The 19,955-nt window shown below is 37.9% G+C and overlaps 2 protein-coding genes across 7 annotated transcripts in view; one reads left to right on the top strand and one right to left on the bottom strand.

Moving 5' to 3' along the window:
• The window catches only part of LOC18427094 (Transducin/WD40 repeat-like superfamily protein), a 30,171-nt gene extending 11,815 nt beyond the window's left edge, over positions 1-18,356 (top strand). For all 6 annotated transcript variants that reach the window (XM_088857314.1, XM_088857306.1, XM_088857334.1 and 3 more), the window contains 8 exons: positions 1,071-1,158; positions 1,269-1,344; positions 2,518-2,617; positions 9,018-9,069; positions 9,163-9,300; positions 9,410-9,497; positions 9,588-11,974; positions 17,198-18,356. In XM_088857314.1, coding sequence (XP_088713440.1) covers positions 1,071-1,158; positions 1,269-1,344; positions 2,518-2,617; positions 9,018-9,069; positions 9,163-9,300; positions 9,410-9,497; positions 9,588-9,647 — 602 coding nt within the window. In that variant the 3' untranslated portion in view covers positions 9,648-11,974; positions 17,198-18,356. The remainder of the gene's footprint in view (positions 1-1,070; positions 1,159-1,268; positions 1,345-2,517; positions 2,618-9,017; positions 9,070-9,162; positions 9,301-9,409; positions 9,498-9,587; positions 11,975-17,197) is intronic.
• Positions 9,587-17,369, bottom strand: LOC18427093 (uncharacterized). The gene is made up of 10 exons (XM_011622445.3): positions 17,186-17,369; positions 16,709-16,851; positions 16,498-16,595; positions 15,098-15,300; positions 14,166-14,972; positions 13,687-13,835; positions 13,485-13,564; positions 13,206-13,353; positions 12,914-13,063; positions 9,587-12,284 (listed from the first exon to the last, which is right to left on the bottom strand). Exons 1-10 carry the CDS (start codon positions 17,367-17,369, stop codon positions 12,105-12,107), a joined length of 2,142 nt encoding a protein of 713 aa, XP_011620747.2. The 3' UTR covers positions 9,587-12,104.
• Positions 18,357-19,955: the final 1,599 nt, after the last annotated feature.

Raw genomic sequence — 19,955 nt, 5'->3', positions numbered from 1 at the left:
ATGTGTTGGTACATTTATTTGGCACACTGTGGCATCATATTTGATGCAATTGCGGAGTTTAGAAAACTGAGTAAGCATCCCCAAACCACTGAACATACGAATAGGTTTGGCAAATGGCAAACGAGGACTTGTTTGCTTGTTGAGGTGTTTGTGGGGTCCCGGGCCACTTTCTATTGCGTGATCTTAATGTTCTTACTATCTTGGTACATATTAGTTTCCAGCTATAGGTAAGGCATCTAATTGAGCAAGCTGTTGGAACTCTTTATGATCCCAATACTAAATTTTATCCAATCCTACTCAAAGTTAGAAAGATCAACTGCCCAGAAAACAGGTCAAATATAATATGCTGAGACAATAAGAATGTGAACCTCCAAATATGCAAGTATCGTACTGGTAAATTGCCAAGGCACCTTACAAGAGGTTGAGACCTCATGTCCTGCCCCTTGCACAGTACATTCCTTTTATCTTGCTAAAGAGGGAGCCTACTCTAATTTCCCAGGGGGGGGGGGGGCTTTAGATTTTGTTAGACCTGCCACATCCCTCCTTGGAGTTGTAATTTTGCTTTTGCACCTTTTTTATACCCTTTGAGGATGTATAGGGTCCCCTCTAAGAGGGTCCCATTTTGTGTACATTTTAATTACTCAGTAATACAATTCTAGTCATCTTTTCTCAAAAAAGAAAGTGAACCTCCAATTACACCTTCACTTTATCTCGCCGTTTACCAGAATCAAGATTGCCACTTCATCCATTCTACCGAATTGCATTGCACTACCTTGGTATTCTTGTTCATTCAGTGTTTTAACTCTTAATGCAAAGGTGACGAAAACATCATCTTGTTGTTTAATTTATGTCTAAATAGTTTAGAATTTGGTTAAAGAGATCACATAATATTCTTTGAAGTTGAGATTCTGTATTTCTTTTTCTGTTTTGTTTTATTATTGAAGGCTTATAGATGAATGTAAGTTCACTATATTTGTGTTTTTCATGATGTTTCTTCTATTCATGTAGAATACTTTGCAAGGTCAAGTTGTTACCCATTGTGAAATATATGTTCTCTTTTACACCTATAGGGACTGGAACACCAATCAGGCGAGGTTTGGGTGGTATATCATTATTGAAGTGGTCACCGACGGGGGACTATTTTTTCACCACAAAATTGTATGTTTTGGAGCCAATAGTGGATGTTTTTTCATTCATTTTCAAGTGCAGGTGGCTTTTATGTGCCCATTTCCTGTTGACTGATCTCTCTAACTCTTGCCTTTTTGTAGTGATGGAACATTTTATCTTTGGGAGACAAACACATGGACGTCAGAACCTTGGTCATCTTCTGGAAGTTTTGTTATTGTAAGTTTGGTCGTCTGCGTAATTCTGCAAGCGTGTTCAATTGGTGAAGACGTGTTTCGCTGCGTGCACTTGTTGCTCCTCTACACATATGATCCTACAATATAGTACATGTACTGAAAAACGATCCTATAGTTGGTTGCAGGTGTTTTCATAATCCCCAAGAATTTTTGAAGTGCACAACTTGTTTCCTTGCAAGACATCCTTCCCTATGTACATATATACATAGCTGTGTGTGCATTCGTGCTTATGTATTTTATGGACACTGACATGGATGTCAATATCTAGTATGTGCCTTAGGTGTCTAGTTATTTTGTCCAAAAAGCTATTATGGCCCAAGACATATGTACAAGCATTTTTCATGATAAAAAAAGAAAAAAAATTTATTTGTTGTTTTATTTTTGATCTTTCAAGATAATTCTTATTTTAATAATACCAATAACAATTTTATGGAAGTTGAGTGACACAGAACTCGAGGCATATTGGTTAATTCTTTACTCAAAAGATGAAAGGTTATGGGTTCAAGTCTTCTGCAGACAACACTTTTATATTGTGACCTAAAATAACACAAACAAAACAAAGGAATCTGTGCACCTAATTGTTAGACATGTCTGACAGGAATTGTTCATGTCTTGTCAGCAGCCTGACATGGATGACATGTCTGGCCTGCTTGCAGATGAGACCAGTGTCGAGTTGTGTCGTCACATGTCTGATTGTTGACACTATTTGCACACAACACAATGCAAAAGTCAAGGTGTCTGTGTAAGACTATATGTGCGTGCGTGAGCACGAGGTGCGCGGGCGTTTCAATACATATAGATGCTCTGCTAATGAAAATCAAGTATATGCTAGTGCAATTTTGGTTTATGACACATTGTTGCAAGTAATGTGTACTACACAGCTGCTATTTGTGAAACGTTTCATTCTTTGCACACTGCATGAATTCCTCATTCTAGCGTCCGTGATATTTGCATTGCATATTTTTTCCATATAAGATGTGATTTCCCTTTGCTTTAGAGGCACAGTAGGTGGTATAGTGGGCATTTCACTGTAGATGATACAATGAAAATTTACCTTTTTGCTGTGAACCCATATGTTATTGTTTTTACTCACTGAACAAACACTCCATGCAAAATTCATGCATCCTATTTACTTTGTGTTTTGAACTCTTAATAGGATTCATCATGGGATCCGGATGGCCGGATGATACTGGTCGCATTCTCAGATTCCACGACACTTGGTTCAATTCACTTTGCATCAAAACCTCCGTCATTGGGTAATAGTTTTCTTATTGCATGTAATGCATTGGTGTAATTATCCTAACTGTCTCCTCTCGTGGTTTAATGATTCCATCACCAGAATTTCAGCTTTCTTTGCAAATTTGGTTGTGAAATAATTATTCCATTATTTTTGCTATCCTTCCTGCCTTGAGTTCTTAAGTAGCGAATAAACTTCCATCGGAGAAGAACTGGAAACAAAGAACACCCGAGAATAAGATCCTTCCTAAAAATGACATTTATGCTCCTACCATGCTCTAATTTCTTTGCATGGCTGCTGTCATGGGGGTCTAGTTTCTACTACAGCCAAAACATAAGGCACCAAGCCAAAGCCAAACCTGGTTTAAGGCAAAGCCAACCTTCTACAAGCACACATAAGGATTAGAGCAAGACAAGACAGAAGTACCCAAGGCACATGCAAAGTATAGAAAGGGGCCCTGTGTCACATTTCCTTTATTTAACTATACACTCGCTCATATGCAAATACGGATCCCTTTAATGGTCCAGGACCACCCCCCACCAATGGCTTCCCTTATTGCACCAGGCATGTTGATTCAAACATGCATGGGCATTGAAGAAATGCGCTTCTGTGGCTGCTATTGGCCATGTGAGACAGTGAGAGAGGGTGAGTGCATATGTTATGTGCTTGTATAGTAATTGATCCTGCTAATCTTGTGTCAAGGCCTCTCAAGTGCTCACCTTGGGCCTTGAAGTATCCTTGATCTGCATCCGCCTCCAGCTTTTCAGAACATCCCATGAGGTGCATGATGCATTTGCCAGCATGGTTTTCCTCATGGGCACGGACAGCCTCAAAATATAGCTCCATGTCCCATAGGACAACCTCGAACACCCTAGATCTAGAATCGTATGTCCTTGACACTTCAAGAGTCCACCCCACCTATGGTGTTACAAAAGGCCCTCTTGACAAGGGTTGCGTGTTCTTGTGTGGCATGAACACTTCCCTTGAATGTCTTTGTGAAAGCCATGAGGTCATCTTGGAGCCCTCTCATACAGCGACGCAGGCACCACATCTCTTCTCTACATTTGCCTCCAAGACTCCAATCGAACCTCCAAGGCAGTGATGTTCTACCCTAGCCTACTGTCTTGAACTCCTTGTGTCATGAGTTGCTCCAATTGCTCCTCAAGTTGCGTGACATGTACTTAGATCTCACCGAAGACACCACTAGTCATGTTCATCGAACCACACTCTCATTCCAATTGACATGATGGCTAATTTGTACTATTGTCAAACTGTGCGGCACCAAGCCAAAGTTAAACCTGGACTAAGGCAAGGCTGGCCTTGCAAATATTATAGGAATGGGGAGAGCAGAGAAAGGTACTCACAAAGTATATGAAGGGCTTTAAGCCACCTTTATTATACTATACACTTGCTTGTGTATAGCAAGGATGCTCTCAAGGGTCTGGGCAAGGGTTTATATAGCCCCTAATAAGGAGCCACAAACTTGCCCATTTCTTGCACCACCATAAGTGCCGACCAGTGTTGCATGGATATTGATATGCATGTTGGGAGTTAGTACTTGTCGGGGTGTCTAGTAAGTGAGGCCAAAAAGTCAGTACTTCCTGACATGTTTGCACAATAATAATTTCCTATTGATTTCCATGTATGTTAAAATGACATAGCAATAGAGTTGGGCCCATGTTAAGATGCCATTGTACAAGAGGGTGCATGTTCAAACCCACCCACAAGTCGTTTTAATTTGAATAAGATAGGTTACGTTATGTATGATATAATATCTCCATATTCACTCTGAAGCTAAAGGTACAGAGAGTTCATAGTATCATACCATTGCTTTGTAAACTTCTTTTAATTTTTTGATAAGAAGCAATATTATATATCATATAATGCCCTTGTAGAACGATGTTAAAGTCGTGGAGTGGGAGCTTATGCTTTATACGCAAGTTGTCTTCAGTTCAAATCATGGCTTTGGTTGATCAGTGTTATATTTTTGCAATAAAAAAGCTCAAAAAAGGCGAGCTTGTTATACTTCTACGCATTATTTTAAAATGCAGCTGCATCGCCATATATGCGGCTGCAGCATGCGATATGTGCTAGGAGGCGCAATCGCAAAACAACGCATATGCACTTTGGTGGGATGCGCACGCATATACGCCGCATCCCACTGCATATGCAGCCGCATAGCGCATCGCACTGCATCAGCGTGACGAAAACAAAAACCCTAAAAACGGGTATTTAGGTAAGTTTTCCCCCAATAGGGGGGAAAGGATTTTTCTTTTTTTTTTTTGGGGGGGGGGGGGGGGGGGGCTGAAACATAAAAAACAACCACTTTCGTGGCTTTTTCTTCATCAAATCAATTAAAAAAAAAAGAATGGTGGAAAATGTTTTGATGTTGAGCTAGCTGCAAGGGCTAATGAAGAAGTACGGCCTAACACTAGAACACAAAAGAGTGAAAGCTCGGTTCAGTCTCATTTAAGTTCCAGAGGTCGAGGAGGAGGATGAGGCCGACTTCGAGGAAACCGAGGAAGATGAAGAATATGTGGAGGCCGTCGAGGATGATATTGATGATGATGCTGCACATGGAGACTCTCTAGATAACTTGTCTAATAAAGATTTGATATTTAGACTTGAGACTTGAGAAATGATGATTTGTATTGACTTTTGAACTGAATCTCTAGATAACTTGTCTAATAAAGATTTGAGATTTAGATTTGAGACTTGAGAAATGATGATGATTTGTCTCAACTTTTGAACTCTTCAATCTTCATAGATCTTTAGTTTGTAACTTCAAAGTTTGCAGTTGCGAATTTGTGATATGGTTTTTGAATGTTTATGAATTATAAAAATATGATGTCTTCTAAGTTCTATTGTTTTCTATGAAGTTAGTTTCAAGTTTCTAGTTTTTACTTTCGAATGTCTTCTATGATCCATCAGGGGATAGTGGGTACATAATCTCCGACAACTGATACTTTGGAGTTCATGAATAAATTAAATACCTACTATCACATAAATCACCTTCATATTTTTTTTCCATACACTAACCTATTTTTTTAGATTTTCTAGATTTTTTTATATTTATTAATCGCATTGGGGTGATGCACTCGCATCGAGTCGCATCGCCCCCCGACCGCATTGGGACCGCATTTCGCATTTTAAAACATTGCTTTTACATTAATAATTAAAAAAAAAAAGACTTTGTTACAGTAATACAAATGTAGGTCAGCTTTTTTTTTATTAAAAAAAAAGGGCAAAGGGTTTATTGCTAGGATTCGAGCCCTTGATGCTGAGTTGCTAAATTGTTCGCTCGACCATGTAAGTCTTGGCATTTGTATTAGAAATTTCCAAGACACTTCTATGAAATGTATCAACATGTACTTAAAAAGTAGCGATGTCATCAGACATGTTGGTCAAGTTTCGTGGAGTGTCTGTACGTGTTGACATGTATCTAGTTGTCGATAGATACCTGTGTTGGCATGAGACACCAAGCCAAAAACAGGGTTTCTAAGGAGCATTGCTGCTCACCACTTGGTGTGGAAGTTAGAAGCTCACATTCTACCCTCAATGGCTTGTTCATAATAGTGCACTTAAGGAGGTTAATGGTTTGGTTCACCCACTCCATGTGTCATTATTGCATTATCCATGTCAATTCTAATATGCATGTGCATTACATAGCTATTAATGGCCACACATGTCCCATTACATTTGCACTCACCTTCGCTCATATGGCGTATGGATGTCCAAGTCCATGTTTGGGACAATTGCACAATACGTATCCCCCATTTGAGGGTTATTGATCGACTCACCTGTTCAGCCTGGCTAGGTCTATGACAGCCATACCACTTCCACATGGGTTATATGACCATGTCTTGTCAATTTGTACTGCCTGAGTCAACTAGGCCTTAGCCCATTAGTCCTAGTGGTCCATTATGTCCATCTTAGCCATTAGTTCTTATCATCCTGACCAAGGTCTTGCACTAAGGGTCTTGGCCTCTAGACCACCTTGCACTAAGGGTCTTGGCCTCTAGACCACATGAGTGTGCCTACTTGAGCCTAATACCCCCCCCCCCCCCGCATTGCACAAGCCTGAGTTCTTTGTAAGGTTTACCAATGAAAGTTGTGTCTATGTAGATATCAAGCTATTAAATTTAATTTTTTTTAATTTAATATAACTGAATTTCACTTACATGGGCTACTAAATACTGTTGTAAATCAAAATGAATATCCGATATACAACCTAGGGTCTTGACTTTTACTGCCAAAGCAAATAAAAAACATCCAGGAGCTATGAACAATCTTCCGCTACAGTTTTTTAGTACAATATATGTTTCTGGAAATTCACAGAAAAATATGAAATATGACTGGAAGTTAATTAAATCTATTGGGAAGACTTATTAGAAGATGACTGGAGTTACCCTCATAGGTTTTGATATACCCCACACCCAATTTCCTAACCGACGGCACACTTTTGTCCGTCTTGATCTTACTGGAAGTTCAGACGTGGGAAGCTCCCACAGGCAGTACCTCTTTCTCTATGGTGGAAACTTAACTAGGTTTTGTAGGAACCCTTGGGAACAAATTACGGCTGGGATTGAATCCCTAACATGGGAAGCTTTCATATGCGGTACCTCTTTCTCTAGGGTGGAAACCTAACTAGGTTTTGTAGGAACCCTTAGGAACAAATTAGGACTGGGCTTGCAGGCATAGAATCCTGTTATGGCTGGTTATATCTCTTTTTCTTTTCCAAAAAGGAAAACTCTAATTAGGGTTTCGATGTGGCACCCTTGTCTTATCGAATTTTGAGTTGTATGACCCTTTTTAGAAGGGAGGGGTGAGAAAATGAAATTTAATGGTGAGAGAGATTTGGTGCATGGAGGGGAGAGAAAACTCTTGTTTAAATAAAAATAAATCCGTCCCACTTTGACTAGGATTTCTAATATGCCTTATCTTTATGTTCCAACTATACCATTAGGATATTTAGGAAATCTGTGGGTTGTGAGAGGTTCAATATGAGTCATCCATGCCACAAATTAGACATCATGATTTTAGGTGGAAATAGGAACCTTATCCTTTTATAAGTCCAACTTCCATTTAAATTTGATTTTTGACCACTTTTAGTATTATATAGATCTTCCCAAATCTATAGGAAGTCAAAGATAATCTGTTATTTTAAAATTCCCATTTGAATAGGAATCAAATCTTTTTAAACCAACTAAAAGATGGCATATTTTAAAAAAATGAGGCGTGTCACCGTAGGGTATCACGTGGGCCCAACACATGGTGGCGCCAACAATGAAATTTACAGCAGAAATAAATGTTAAAATTTTAAAAAATTTTATAAAATCATAAAAATATTTTGAATATCAAAATAAAATAATTTAGAAGTTGATTGGTACCAATGGGTCAAAATAAACGACAATAAGGGCACTCCATTTGACCCAAGAACTATGATCCATTACTTCTTTCTTATCCAACCCAACGAGGACCTATGACCCATAGTCTCAATGCATGGGCTAGTGATTGGCTTGTCAAAATTGGACAATAAGCAGTGGGACTATGATCCTGGAATATAGATTTCAGCTCCCCCCCCTTTAAGAGCAAGTCTAACACTTGTCACCACAGTGTAAAAGGAGATCTCTTTATGCACATGTACATGTCCTCTATAAGGCTGCTTCCTAGTAATGCGGCTATCATGTGTACATGCCGTGCAGAAGTTTGTTGAGGCTTTGGCCTTTTGCTCTCACAAGCCTACAATTGCACATAGGGGACCACACAGTTCTCTTGGCCTACAAACATCATCCCTGGGCATCTCTCTGACCTCAACAAGGGATGATCCTTTGTAAACCTTTCTCGGTAGTGCCACATGTCTAGGGGTAAGGGTTTTAGACATAACTAGGGCTATAAACCGCCCAACCCTTAGTCAGTCAACACACATACTCCCATTGAAGTGTATATTCTATTATAAATTATCATTTTTATATGCTCTCTAGGCCTTTAAAGGCTTCAAAATCCAACAAGTAAGGGCATAATTTATTGGTCTAAAGAAATGGTCTGCTAGGAGAGCGCTAAATCCCTCTAAAGTAGCATAAATCTGTACATGACTAGTGAGTCCTTTGTAATTTGTTCCTATCTTCGAGGAGGTTCCACACCCCTTGCTTAAGCCACTTGCATGATGCTAAGAAGGGGGGTTAACAAGTGCCTTGGTACACCTCGTCAAATCAATCTATTTGGATACTACTTCTCTAACCTTTTGACATTGCCTTACACTCTCAAAGGAGGCTTATCAATGTTTTCCTTTGCTTTCTTATGTACGGGATTTGGAAGGTTTACAAGTTTGTAGAGGGACTTTTGAGTTTTTATGGATGAATTCATCTGCTTTTACTTATTGTGTATGTTCTTGTTGCCCTTTGATGGCTATTTTTCAGATGCACATCTATTGCCTGTGGATCTGCCAGAGATAGTGTCAGTTACTGGCAGGTGAAGAAGATCCCCTAGGCTTTTGGATTATTAGGATAGTTTCCAGTTTCGTGATAACCTTGCTGTTTTACTAATTTATTTTACCATATGCAGTACCAGCGTTGAGATGATAGCGTGGGATACTTCAGGAGAGAGACTTGCTGTGTCATATAAAGATGCAGATAAGATGTATGCTGGCCTCATTGCAGTATATGACATAAGGAGGACACCACTTGTTTCAGCTTCACTCATGTAATTTTATTTTACCTTTGTTTTCTGATCTTTGCATCACTCCATAGGTTTGAGTAAAAATGATAGTCAAATCTTCTCTAACCATTTTCTTTCCCTTGATTAAATCAAGTGGGTTTATTCGAGGGCCAGGTGAAAGACCGCGGCCTCTTGCTTTTTCATTTCACAACAAGTTCAAGCAAGGGCCACTTCTATCTGTGGTAAGAAGTTATTATGTTCTCTGTGGTCCTTATCCAGGTGCCGTTCCAAGTTTCATAGACGAGAAATTGATTTCCATGCTTTTGATGCAGTGCTGGAGCAGTGGCTGGTGTTGCACATACCCACTCATCTTTCGATCACATTCCCTCTAATTAAGCTGGATATGCCTGTTGCTTATGAAATTATGAAGTGCTTAAGGATTGGGAGGAAAATCTTATGGGAAAGCACATTTTGTGGAAGGGCATTGTATGCTTCGTGTCGATCTATTGTTGTGCTGAGTCCTGGAAAGCAAGTAGTTTTGCATTTGGTTTTGTCCTGCACAAAATGTAATATGAGGCCCTTGGCATATTTGAAACATGAGAAAATCCCTATGTTTTAAACAGTCCACTGGGCATTATCTCTAGCGTATCTGATAAAATCTGAAGCTTTGTGAGTTCATACACAAAAAAGTCCAAGGATACGGCAATATATTTGAACACCATAGATTTGATGTTACAGTGGATGTGGATAACATAATCATTAAACTGTACTATGAAAGTTTGTATTGCATGATATACTTCAGGAATTCCCTGAGATTTATAGTCTCTGAATCTGGGATTCCCCACAAGAAAGTTTTTTGACCTTTGGTTCATTACAGTGGATGTGGATCCCATAATTCACTGGAACCTGTATAGTCTCTGAATCTGGGATTCCCCACAAGAAAGTTTTTTGACCTTTGGTTCATTACAGTGGATGTGGATCCCATAATTCACTGGAACTTGGGACTTAACCTTGGATTTCTGATCACCGAGAAAGGAAGTCCATGCATAATCTTGGACCTTGGGAATATGTCGATACATTCAACTAGTCTTTCCTCTGTTACGTGTCCTATATATAGTTCTCTTGTTTGTTTGCTGATATTGGAAGGTGATTTTGGATGCTATGAATATTTAAACAGTGTTTTCTTGGTTCCTGCAAGTATTCGCTGTTACATTTTTCTTCTAAAATGATCCGGTCCTTGTTTTTATGGATTGTTTTTTGGGGAATCTCCCTGTTAAATATTGCAATTGCTGCTATGGTTATTGTAGAGCTTCAAATTGGATGTTAAATAATCTTGAACTATGGGTAGTTTTCATTCAATCAGAATCTAGTATTTTTTCGAGTTTCCGTCAATACAGTTCACTGTGTTCTTCTTTCTTACATCAGTGATATTTTTTAGTAAAATTATCATTGATAAAGGAGTGAAATCATTATTTATAAAGAAAATGATAGTGAATAATACAGTGTAATGTAGATAAGAAATGACAGAGACTTGGTCTGGTTGTGTTGTCATTTTTACTTCGTAGTATTTGCATTGCTCTACTTAACCATAATAGTATTCCTCTACTTGTGGGGGATAAATAAATAGTGCTACTGAAGAGAAGCCACCATTGTAGTAGTTTTCGTACTTCCTCTCTTAGAGAAAAGGGAGTTTTACGCCAGTATGATGTAGAATACATGAATGCTAAGTGATTAATGATAAATTTTTGCTAAGTGGGGAATCAGGGTAATTATTTGTTGTCAATGCACTTTAAGCATGCTGAGCCCAAACATCTTTATCTTAGGAACGAATGTTTAATGGTATGTCAACCCTACTGAATCAAAGCCATAAATTATTATTTATATTCTCAAACATTTTATTCTAACGGATTTGGGCCCTGTTTGGACATGCTAATGGTCACATCAAAGATATATCCATACTTACATTTATGAGATATCCTGAAAAACTGTTCCTAACTCTTAACCAGTCATAGTCATATTAAAGAAGTCCCCTCTTTTAGGTTGCAAGGATAAGCAGGTTTTCTTATTTTGTATCTTTACAGACGTTTCAGCAGTGTTTTAGGATTCTGTGGGATTATAGAAGATACACTTCCATGGAATAGTGGTTGACCGAACTGGGATGCGTATCACTCTTGAATGGGTGTATGATGATAGGCTGTTGCTAAGGTTTTGTGTGCTCAGTGGTACCGCACCACTGGTTTATATAAAAAAAAAGAAAAAAAGCAAATGCATTCTGTTATCTAGCAATAAATGCTACTATTACAGGTTGCTCTTCATTTTGCATTTTATGTTACTAGTATTTGTGAGATATTTTCATTTGAAATTAATATAATAAAGTATTCCACTTCGGAAAAGTGGTAACTGTCATGAAAATGATAAACCAACCACACTACAGTGCTACACCTCTGATAAATGGTGCTGCCTCTCTGTATGCCATGCATTTTGTTGCACTCATAGTATGGGATGCTGTGTATTCTCACACTTCCATAATGGAGGGGGAGCCAAATGACTTTTTTTTTTGGGGGGGCAGGGGTTTCTCCATGGTGGCGAGCCTGTGTGATGGAACAATGTAAGGCATGGGAAGTTCGCACATTGGATCTGTAACTTCGAGAAAGGATTGGCGCTCAAGGCTAAGAGAAAAAAATTCTACACAGCTCTGGGATCTCTTCTTGAGGAAAAGGTGACCTCACTTCTGGGATCTCTTAGTGACTTGGTGGAAGTTTTCTACTGTGTTCTTACTTCTATGGTTCGAATTGTTTTATCATCTCTATATAATTTAGTGGGCCTGCCTTGATATCCTGTTCATCGCTTTATACATTACCATTTGATTCAATATAATCAGGCATAGTAATGTTTCCCGTTGTTGTCCTTTCACCATCACCATGTGATTCAATGGAATCTGGGGTGCTACAATCAGAGCCGGCAGGAAACTCATCTTCTATATCACTAACTGATTCTCCTCCTGTTATGCGTTGCAATATGTGCACCACCTGAATTCCAGCAATGACAGAACAGTTTGTATTCAGATGCACAGAAAATTAAAATCTAAGCTGGCAATGTGACCACCTTCATATTGGATGCCTTTAAATCCATTGTAGTTCTGTTCTAATCGACCAGCAATGACAGAACAGTTTGTATTCAGATGCACAGAAAATTAAAGTCTAAGCTGGCAATGTGATAACCTTCATATTTGTTGCCTTTATATTCATTGCAGTTCTGTTTCTAATGGACCAATTCACATATTTGTCCTGGTTGTATGCTTTTTATGCAATATTTGCATCTGACTATATGTCTTCCATGAAAAATTTTAAAGTTCATTATGACTATGATTATCTTGTGATTTAGAATGATTTCTTTTATCAGTTATTGTAAATTTGTTGCATAATATTCAATCTGTGAAATTATCTTAAAAATATACAATTTTCTTTGAGTTTCCTTTGTTCTGGACAAGTTCTCTTTGTGAACTTGGTATTCTGATCAACTCTATATCTCTAAGATTTTTCACATGGGTTTTTCTCCAGTTTCAAGTGATGATGGTTCTTACTTGGTTCCATGATTAATTATGCATATGGGTAGCTGCTGCTTCATGTGAAAAGAAAAATGATTATATTAGACTGACCTCATTCATAAATGGCCTCTTATTTGGATCCTTTGCAAGGCAACGGTCAGCTACAGTCACCATCCAGAAGAGTTGGTGGAGATCATATGAATCCAAAATTGTGTCATCAATCAAGCGGTCGTATTTCCTCTCCTTTAATAGCGGTCTGGCCTGTAACAGATCCAGATTAGATAGGAGCTACCTATTTCATATATCCATGCAACTTTCTATCTAATGATTTGTTTATGTAACTTGATAGGGATTTTGATGTCCTGGTTTTTAATATTTGAAAAGGAGTTGTCTCAATAGCTACCCATGCCAAAAGACTCATCTCCTCAGGAGGGCGAGTTCTATCTATATTCTTGCGGCCCGTGATGAGCTCTAGAAGAACAACACCAAAGGAATAAACATCTGTCTTTGTTGAAACCTTCCCACTTTCTACATATTCTGGTGCCAAGTATCTGCATAAGAAACATAAGTTATATTTGTTGAATCCATCCTTTGTGCTGTTACTAGGCTCTTTCAAAGTTGGGAGCTTTTATTTTATTCTAATGATTCAAAGGTATTTCATTCTCAGAGATCCACGATATACCCAAATGTCCCCACAATCCTTGTGTCAGATAGGGACTCTGATTCATCATGTTGAGCTTTTGCGAGTCCAAAATCCCCAAGCTGTTACAAGCCGTAGTTTAAAAAAATCAACAGCCCATTACACATGGGGAAACAATCAACAGAGCACTGTCAATGGCTTTAGATAAAGATTTGTGTGCATCTTCGAGCATTTGTAGTCTTACCCTTGGTTCGTAATCATGAGTTATGAGGATGTTGCTCGGCCTCATGTCTCTGTGAACTATGTTGTTCTCGTGCAGATAATGCAAACCCCTGGCAGCCCCCAACGCAATGTTCATCCTGTCTTTCCACTCTAAAGGTGTGGGGTTGTCTCCTGTATTAGATTTTAAGGCACATCAATTCTTTGGTTACAAAGGTAACGCTTCCTATAATGAAATGGACAACGGAAAACCAAAGTCCTCAAGGGTCAAATCCAATGAAATGATGGGTGGCAATGGAGAGTAAATAGATCTACCTTTTGGGTAATATCTTGTTCTTGCGGGTCTTCTCTCCCCCTCCACCAGCCATTTCATTGGCTGTTTAGACCCAATGTACCATGTTTTTCCATAGTCTATTTGTATTATAATATACATCGCTGATTGCAGTAGGGAAATGACTATGTATGCATATGTGCACTAAAAGCTGGAAACAGAGTATTCCTTACTTGAGAGGTGCTGGTCCAGTGAACCATGGCAAACAAACTCATAAACCAGCAATCTGTGACTCCCCTCGGAGCATGAACCTAGCAGCATTACAACATTCCTGTGTCGTGCCCTTTTAAGGACCTGTATCTCTGAATCAAACTCCTTATCCCCCTGTGAACTTGCGTGATTATATCGCTTAACGGCAATCAGCTGCCCATCTAGATAACCTTGATAAACATCACCAAAGCCCCCCTCAGATATATAATTATCTCTGGAAAACTGGTTTGTGGCGACTTGTAGCTCAGAGAATTTGAACTCTCTATTTCTCATCCTAGGTCTCATAGTGTCACATTTCTCACATTTATTATACTCAAGGCTCTCTTCAGAGTATGTATCTTGAAGTTCAGGCATCAGCAGGTCAGCCCGATGGAAATCACTTTGCATTTCCCTTGAATTGGGGCTTTTTGTTTCTTGCTTGTGAATCGTTGGCTCTTGTGTTTTTGTGATGGCATCAAGTACTTGGCCTTGCTCATCTGTTCTTTGGGAATCTATATAGACTTTCTCTGCTGCATTAGTAGTAGGATAACATTTCAATAGTTCTTCAGAATGCGAAACATGTGAATGTTGGATGAGCTCTGCGATCACCCTTGTTGGACTAGGGATTGACGCACTATTGGTTGAAGAAGAAAATGGTTCACTGCTTGTGGGTGTACATAGGGAAGGGCATTCTTTAAATAGAGGCCATGGGGGCTCTTTGTCACTTTCGAATTGAGGTTCTTCCTGGTAAGAAATACTACCATAGTTATTCCTGTAACTGCTCTCTAATCCTGGAGCAGAACAAACACTTTTCTGTGTTAGAATACCTTAAAGACTTAAACCTGAGCATCTGAGATCGTGATATTGCTAGATGAGACGGAACCTGGAATTGGAAGTAATGGGAATGATGACTTACGAGAAAGATCCATAGTGATAAAGTCATCGTCATCATCACTTCCAGGAATCATTTCGCCATACTTCACTGAATTCTCTTCTGACTGCGATGTGTTTTCTGGTGCTTTTGGTGCCCTCAACTGTTCAACATTATTGTTACTCTTCACCCTTGAGATTCCACATGAAAGTTTGTCCATGAAGAATTTCCTATCTTTCTTCATCTGCCTGCAACGCTTTATCATGAAAGTTTCAAATTGCCTTTCCAAACCTGGCATTTTCTAAGATTTTTTTGTTCTTCGAAGATCACTATACTTATGAAGATTGACAAAACAGTATCAATGTTCATTTATTGTTCAAATAACATGGACTTTCAATAAACGAGGGACCATTATTTTTAATTTTCACACTGTCAAAACGACATTGCAACTGAAAGTACTGTGCAATACCAAAACTTCAGATACATGGTTCATAGATGGTATATTAATCTTCATTTTTGGATGACTCTGGATTCTGTAAACCACTCATAATGATTATGCTCTATCTATGAATACCCTTTATTGCTTTAATGAAATGGCATACTATTGATATTAATACTGCAAGAGCTCCGTTTTGTATTTCAAAATTGATTTTTGGTCTTATTACTTTGCTTTACTTTGATCATAGGTCTTGCCAAGTATCACTATCATGTGCATCTGAATTCTAAGTCTGACTTCTTTGTTTTGTGGTTTATGCTGAAGCTGAACCCATGTGGTTGAAAATTTTCCTTAAACTAGTAGTAACTTCATTCTGTCTTAAATGTCTCACTTGACCATGAAGTGCTTCTTTTGTTAGCTTTACTTTTTTTTCTCGCGTTTTAAAGTTTTGATTTCTCCTTGATTCAGCTTGTCTCTCTCTATAATTTTTGTTAGAAAGTCATCTTTCTCTTGTGTTTTCAGATAAGCTTATTTTTTATAGCTTTATATGTTGTTCCTGTTTTAGAAAAAATAAAAATTGATTTTCCTTGATTTAGCTTCTCTATCCAAAAAATTATTGTAGAAAGTCCATCTCATGTTTCTCTCGTTGTTTCAAACAAGCCAATCAGTGCTAAATTGTGCATAAGGGTACTTGTGTCTGATGGTGTTATGAAGGACCCTAACATCCTCAATTTTGAGTGATCCAAAATAGTGATCATTATCATATATGGCAATTTATTTTTTCCTCTTTTATCATGAGTTGGAGTTATTATACTGCAAACTATGTTTTTAGATATTACTGTTTCTAATTTTCTTCCTCGATTTTCTTGCAACAGTGATGCCATCATCCATTTTGTAGAATTTACGTTTCAAACTTGCTTATTGTAGAATGTAAACTTATATACTGGTTCTCGATAGTTTCTTGAAAACTTTGGGGTATTTTTAAAAATCTCTCAGTTCTTGAACTTACCTGTCCAGAATTATCCATGTGGCTTGTAGTTCCTTGGCGTGATGCAATGCGACAGTTTTCGGAGAAGATCCAGGCTCCACTAAAACTCTAAACCTAATCTGTGATCCTGATAATCGAGTTAGAAATCCAATGTAGTAGATATGAACCAATTCAAAGCCCATTCTTTGGTCAATGAACTGCAAAACATTTATTCATGTGATTCTGGTACAACCTGATGTGTTTCATACAATCCCCGTATCTGCTGGAGCTCCGTGTTTTTGTTATATTCTTCCCTCTTCTTTGCTACTTCTTCTTGTATTATGTTCTGATTTGCTGCAAGCATTGAATTCGAGTCCACTCTGCTCTTGTATCCCACTAAGAAAGAACAACCAATTAGCAATAGTTGGCTTATTATATATACCCATACTTGTATTTTTGTGTATATTGGCATTGTTCCATTAGTTGATCATCTATCTGGAAATGGTAACATCCAGATAATAGAGATTAGCAGATAGTAATATATATTTACATCAGCATAAGAGTATGTTTGTTTTTATTTTTATGCATGTATTTGTGGTTTATTCCAAAATGCAATTCTCTAGGGAAGCAAAATTAATTCCAGAGAGAATCTAGCAGATCTTATACCAGGGAGATAAATATGTGATTTTGCTTTCCCAAATATTGATGCGTAAAAGTAAGACATTCTTACATCGTTTCCCAGCTCGCATGAAAGGAAACGTACTAGGAGTATTAACCTGATGAAGAACCCCGAGGAGAGTCAGCTCATCCCCAGCTTTGAGGGATAAGCCGGGGAGGACCCATCTCAATGCGCTCGAACACACCTCTCTGGATGCATCCAGGATCATCACCACCCTTTGGGCCTCTTCTTCCATATTTCTTGTGGAGCTGTAGCTGTATCCTTGTTTGGTATAAATTAAAATTTTGGTTTGTGGGTTTTGAGCATTGGTGGCTTTGCTGGAAGAAGCAGGATTCTACCTGTTGAGCTTGCTTGGTAGAATCTTGGCTGGTATATATTTGAAGCTTATATGCATAAGAAAAAAAGCATCAAAATACTAATGCATAACATTTTAAAGCAATATATTTCAGTCAGCTTGAGATGCAGAAGCAGAAAAACTGGAATATCATGGTTTCAAAATCATGAAAAGAACATCTTGTCGAAAGAGCTGGTAATTTACATTTTGAGATATCGATGGTTTGAAAACTTTGCAAATTCACAGCTTAGATGATGAGAAAAAAGGAGGGGATGCTTTTAGCTCATTTTCAACTTCTTCACACCAACTTGACCATGTGTGTTAATTTTGATCGATGAAAAAGCTATGCAGAGAACTCAAGTCACTGTGGTTACTTGGGTGTATTTGGTCTCCAAGATCACTTTAGGGGGATTCATTTGCAGGTAGTAGATCAAGGCAAAAACTGGAGAAGGGTGCTGTGGCTCCTGGAGATCATCCTGGTTGGGTGCTTGTTCGAGCGCATATTCGGATATCCAGAATCAAGGCATCAAAATGTTAAAAATTTGTTAAGATGAGATTCAATTCTAGAGTTTGAAATTCTTTGGATACTACTATGATTTTTGTCTAGTTGTGGGTTGGAATACTTAATTTTTTGGGCACAGCTAGTGTTTTGAGAGGCATTTTATTTTTGATAATGCTTTCTTTTATATGGTAGGCTTGAAAGCATCGGTATTCTAGACTTGCCTGTGTGCCCTACTTTTATTTGTGCAAAGTTCGTAAGGTGCCTTAAGGGAAATCTACCTTGTCTTTTATCATACTCTAAATAAATATTGCTTCCTTTCAGTATTGCATGAATCTAGTAGTGACAGATGCTTCCATTCTTTCTAAAAGTTTGCAGTTTATGAAAAATGAGATTGTTCTTTGATGTACAGAGTCTATGATTAATATGAGTTGATTAAATCAAATTTAAGGTTATAAAAGATTCAATTAAAAAATAAAATGTAGGGAGTAGTATTCTTCCTTTTTTGTGTTCTATTTTTTCGATATTTGTAGTTTTTTTTTTTTTTTTTTTGCTTTTTTTAGTTGTTCCCTATATTTTTCAAGAAATTTTCCTGTTAAAACCATCAGAACTTAAAATATCCTGAGAAGTTACTTTTCCTAGAATTCCAGAGAAGAGAAACTGTTGTGCTGCATATTTTATTTGCTCCATAAGTTTCCATATTTTGTTTCCTTCTTGTTGGATTCCTTTTCTTCTTTTTTATTTTGTCCGTAGCATTTCTTGATTCTATCAGTACCAAGCTGCATGCCGACATCTTCAGATTAATTTTTTTGGGACTGCCTGAATTATCTTCATGATAGAACCACATATTAATATGTGAGTTTTTTATTCTTTTCTTAAAATGAAAACATGGGTGACAACTTCTGTTCATTGCTGGCACAAAGCTCACTTTAAATTATGAAACCCCAAATTCTTATAAAATAACAAAATTGTGTTCACCCATTCCAAGAAAACATAAAGACACCATTCCGTATTTTGGGAAATCTGACCCTTTTTACCTGATTTTGGGGATTGTTAGGCTTCATCTGCCCCTGAAAAAAGATGAAGATAGACCCTGTCAATTTAAGGGTCTTTAGTCATTTTTCAAATCACAGACCTATTTATATCCAGACCTCATATCTTTGTCAATGTATATAACATGCATAGTTATATCAATACTATATTTGAACATAGTTTAAACATTTACTTTTATTATGAAACAGTGAGTATAATTTGGTTGGCCTGCAGGCTAACTGGACTTCCAAATAGAAGGGTCCAATGCCCAAGTTTTTTTTATATTATTTGATACCCAATGGCTCAAACTCTAGGTTTTGTTTATAGGTGGGGTCAAAAACCATTAGTAATGAAAACATTAATCATTGAAACCCCTGGCCATGGAATTTCTTGTAACTGGTACATTAAGGTCTTTTGTGGGGCCCTCTGATTCCATCAACTGAGATGGAGCGCTCATATTTTGATCCATTTGAATGGATGGTCCAGATTGTCTAGGTGTGAATCTGGTCCATGATATAGTATTAGGCCTGTGCTGGATCCATGTGACACGATATGTACGTCAGCACAAGAATTTACATTTTGCAGTAACCAATAATGTTCTTATCCTTGTGATTCCCTTTCTTGGTTGGTTTTTCTCAATAAAGATGCCCCTCTGTCGTTCTTTAATCAAATGAATGGAAAGAATTGTAGCAACAGTTATGGAGATGTTTTATATGCATGTGCATGCCCATGTATATGGCTATATTTGTAGACTACCATTAATGAATGTATTTGCTTATTCCAGTATGCTTAAAAGAGTATTTGTGTGGAATCATTTTTTATGGTTTCCCTTGTATCGAGGTATCAGATGTCCAATTTTGATCAACGATTGACAGTGAACTGATAATAATGTCATATGCTATTTTCTTTCTCAAAACAAAATGCCATACGCTAGTGTCTCGTCAAGTTGTAATAGT

This window comes from Amborella trichopoda, chromosome 1 (assembly GCF_054954075.1).
Source record: "Amborella trichopoda isolate Santa Cruz 75 chromosome 1, AtrichopodaSantaCruz75HAP2 v2.0, whole genome shotgun sequence".
NCBI lineage: Eukaryota > Viridiplantae > Streptophyta > Magnoliopsida > Amborellales > Amborellaceae > Amborella > Amborella trichopoda.
The sequence above is the reverse complement of the archived record's forward strand: the minus strand, read 5'-3'. Positions and strand labels throughout refer to the sequence as shown.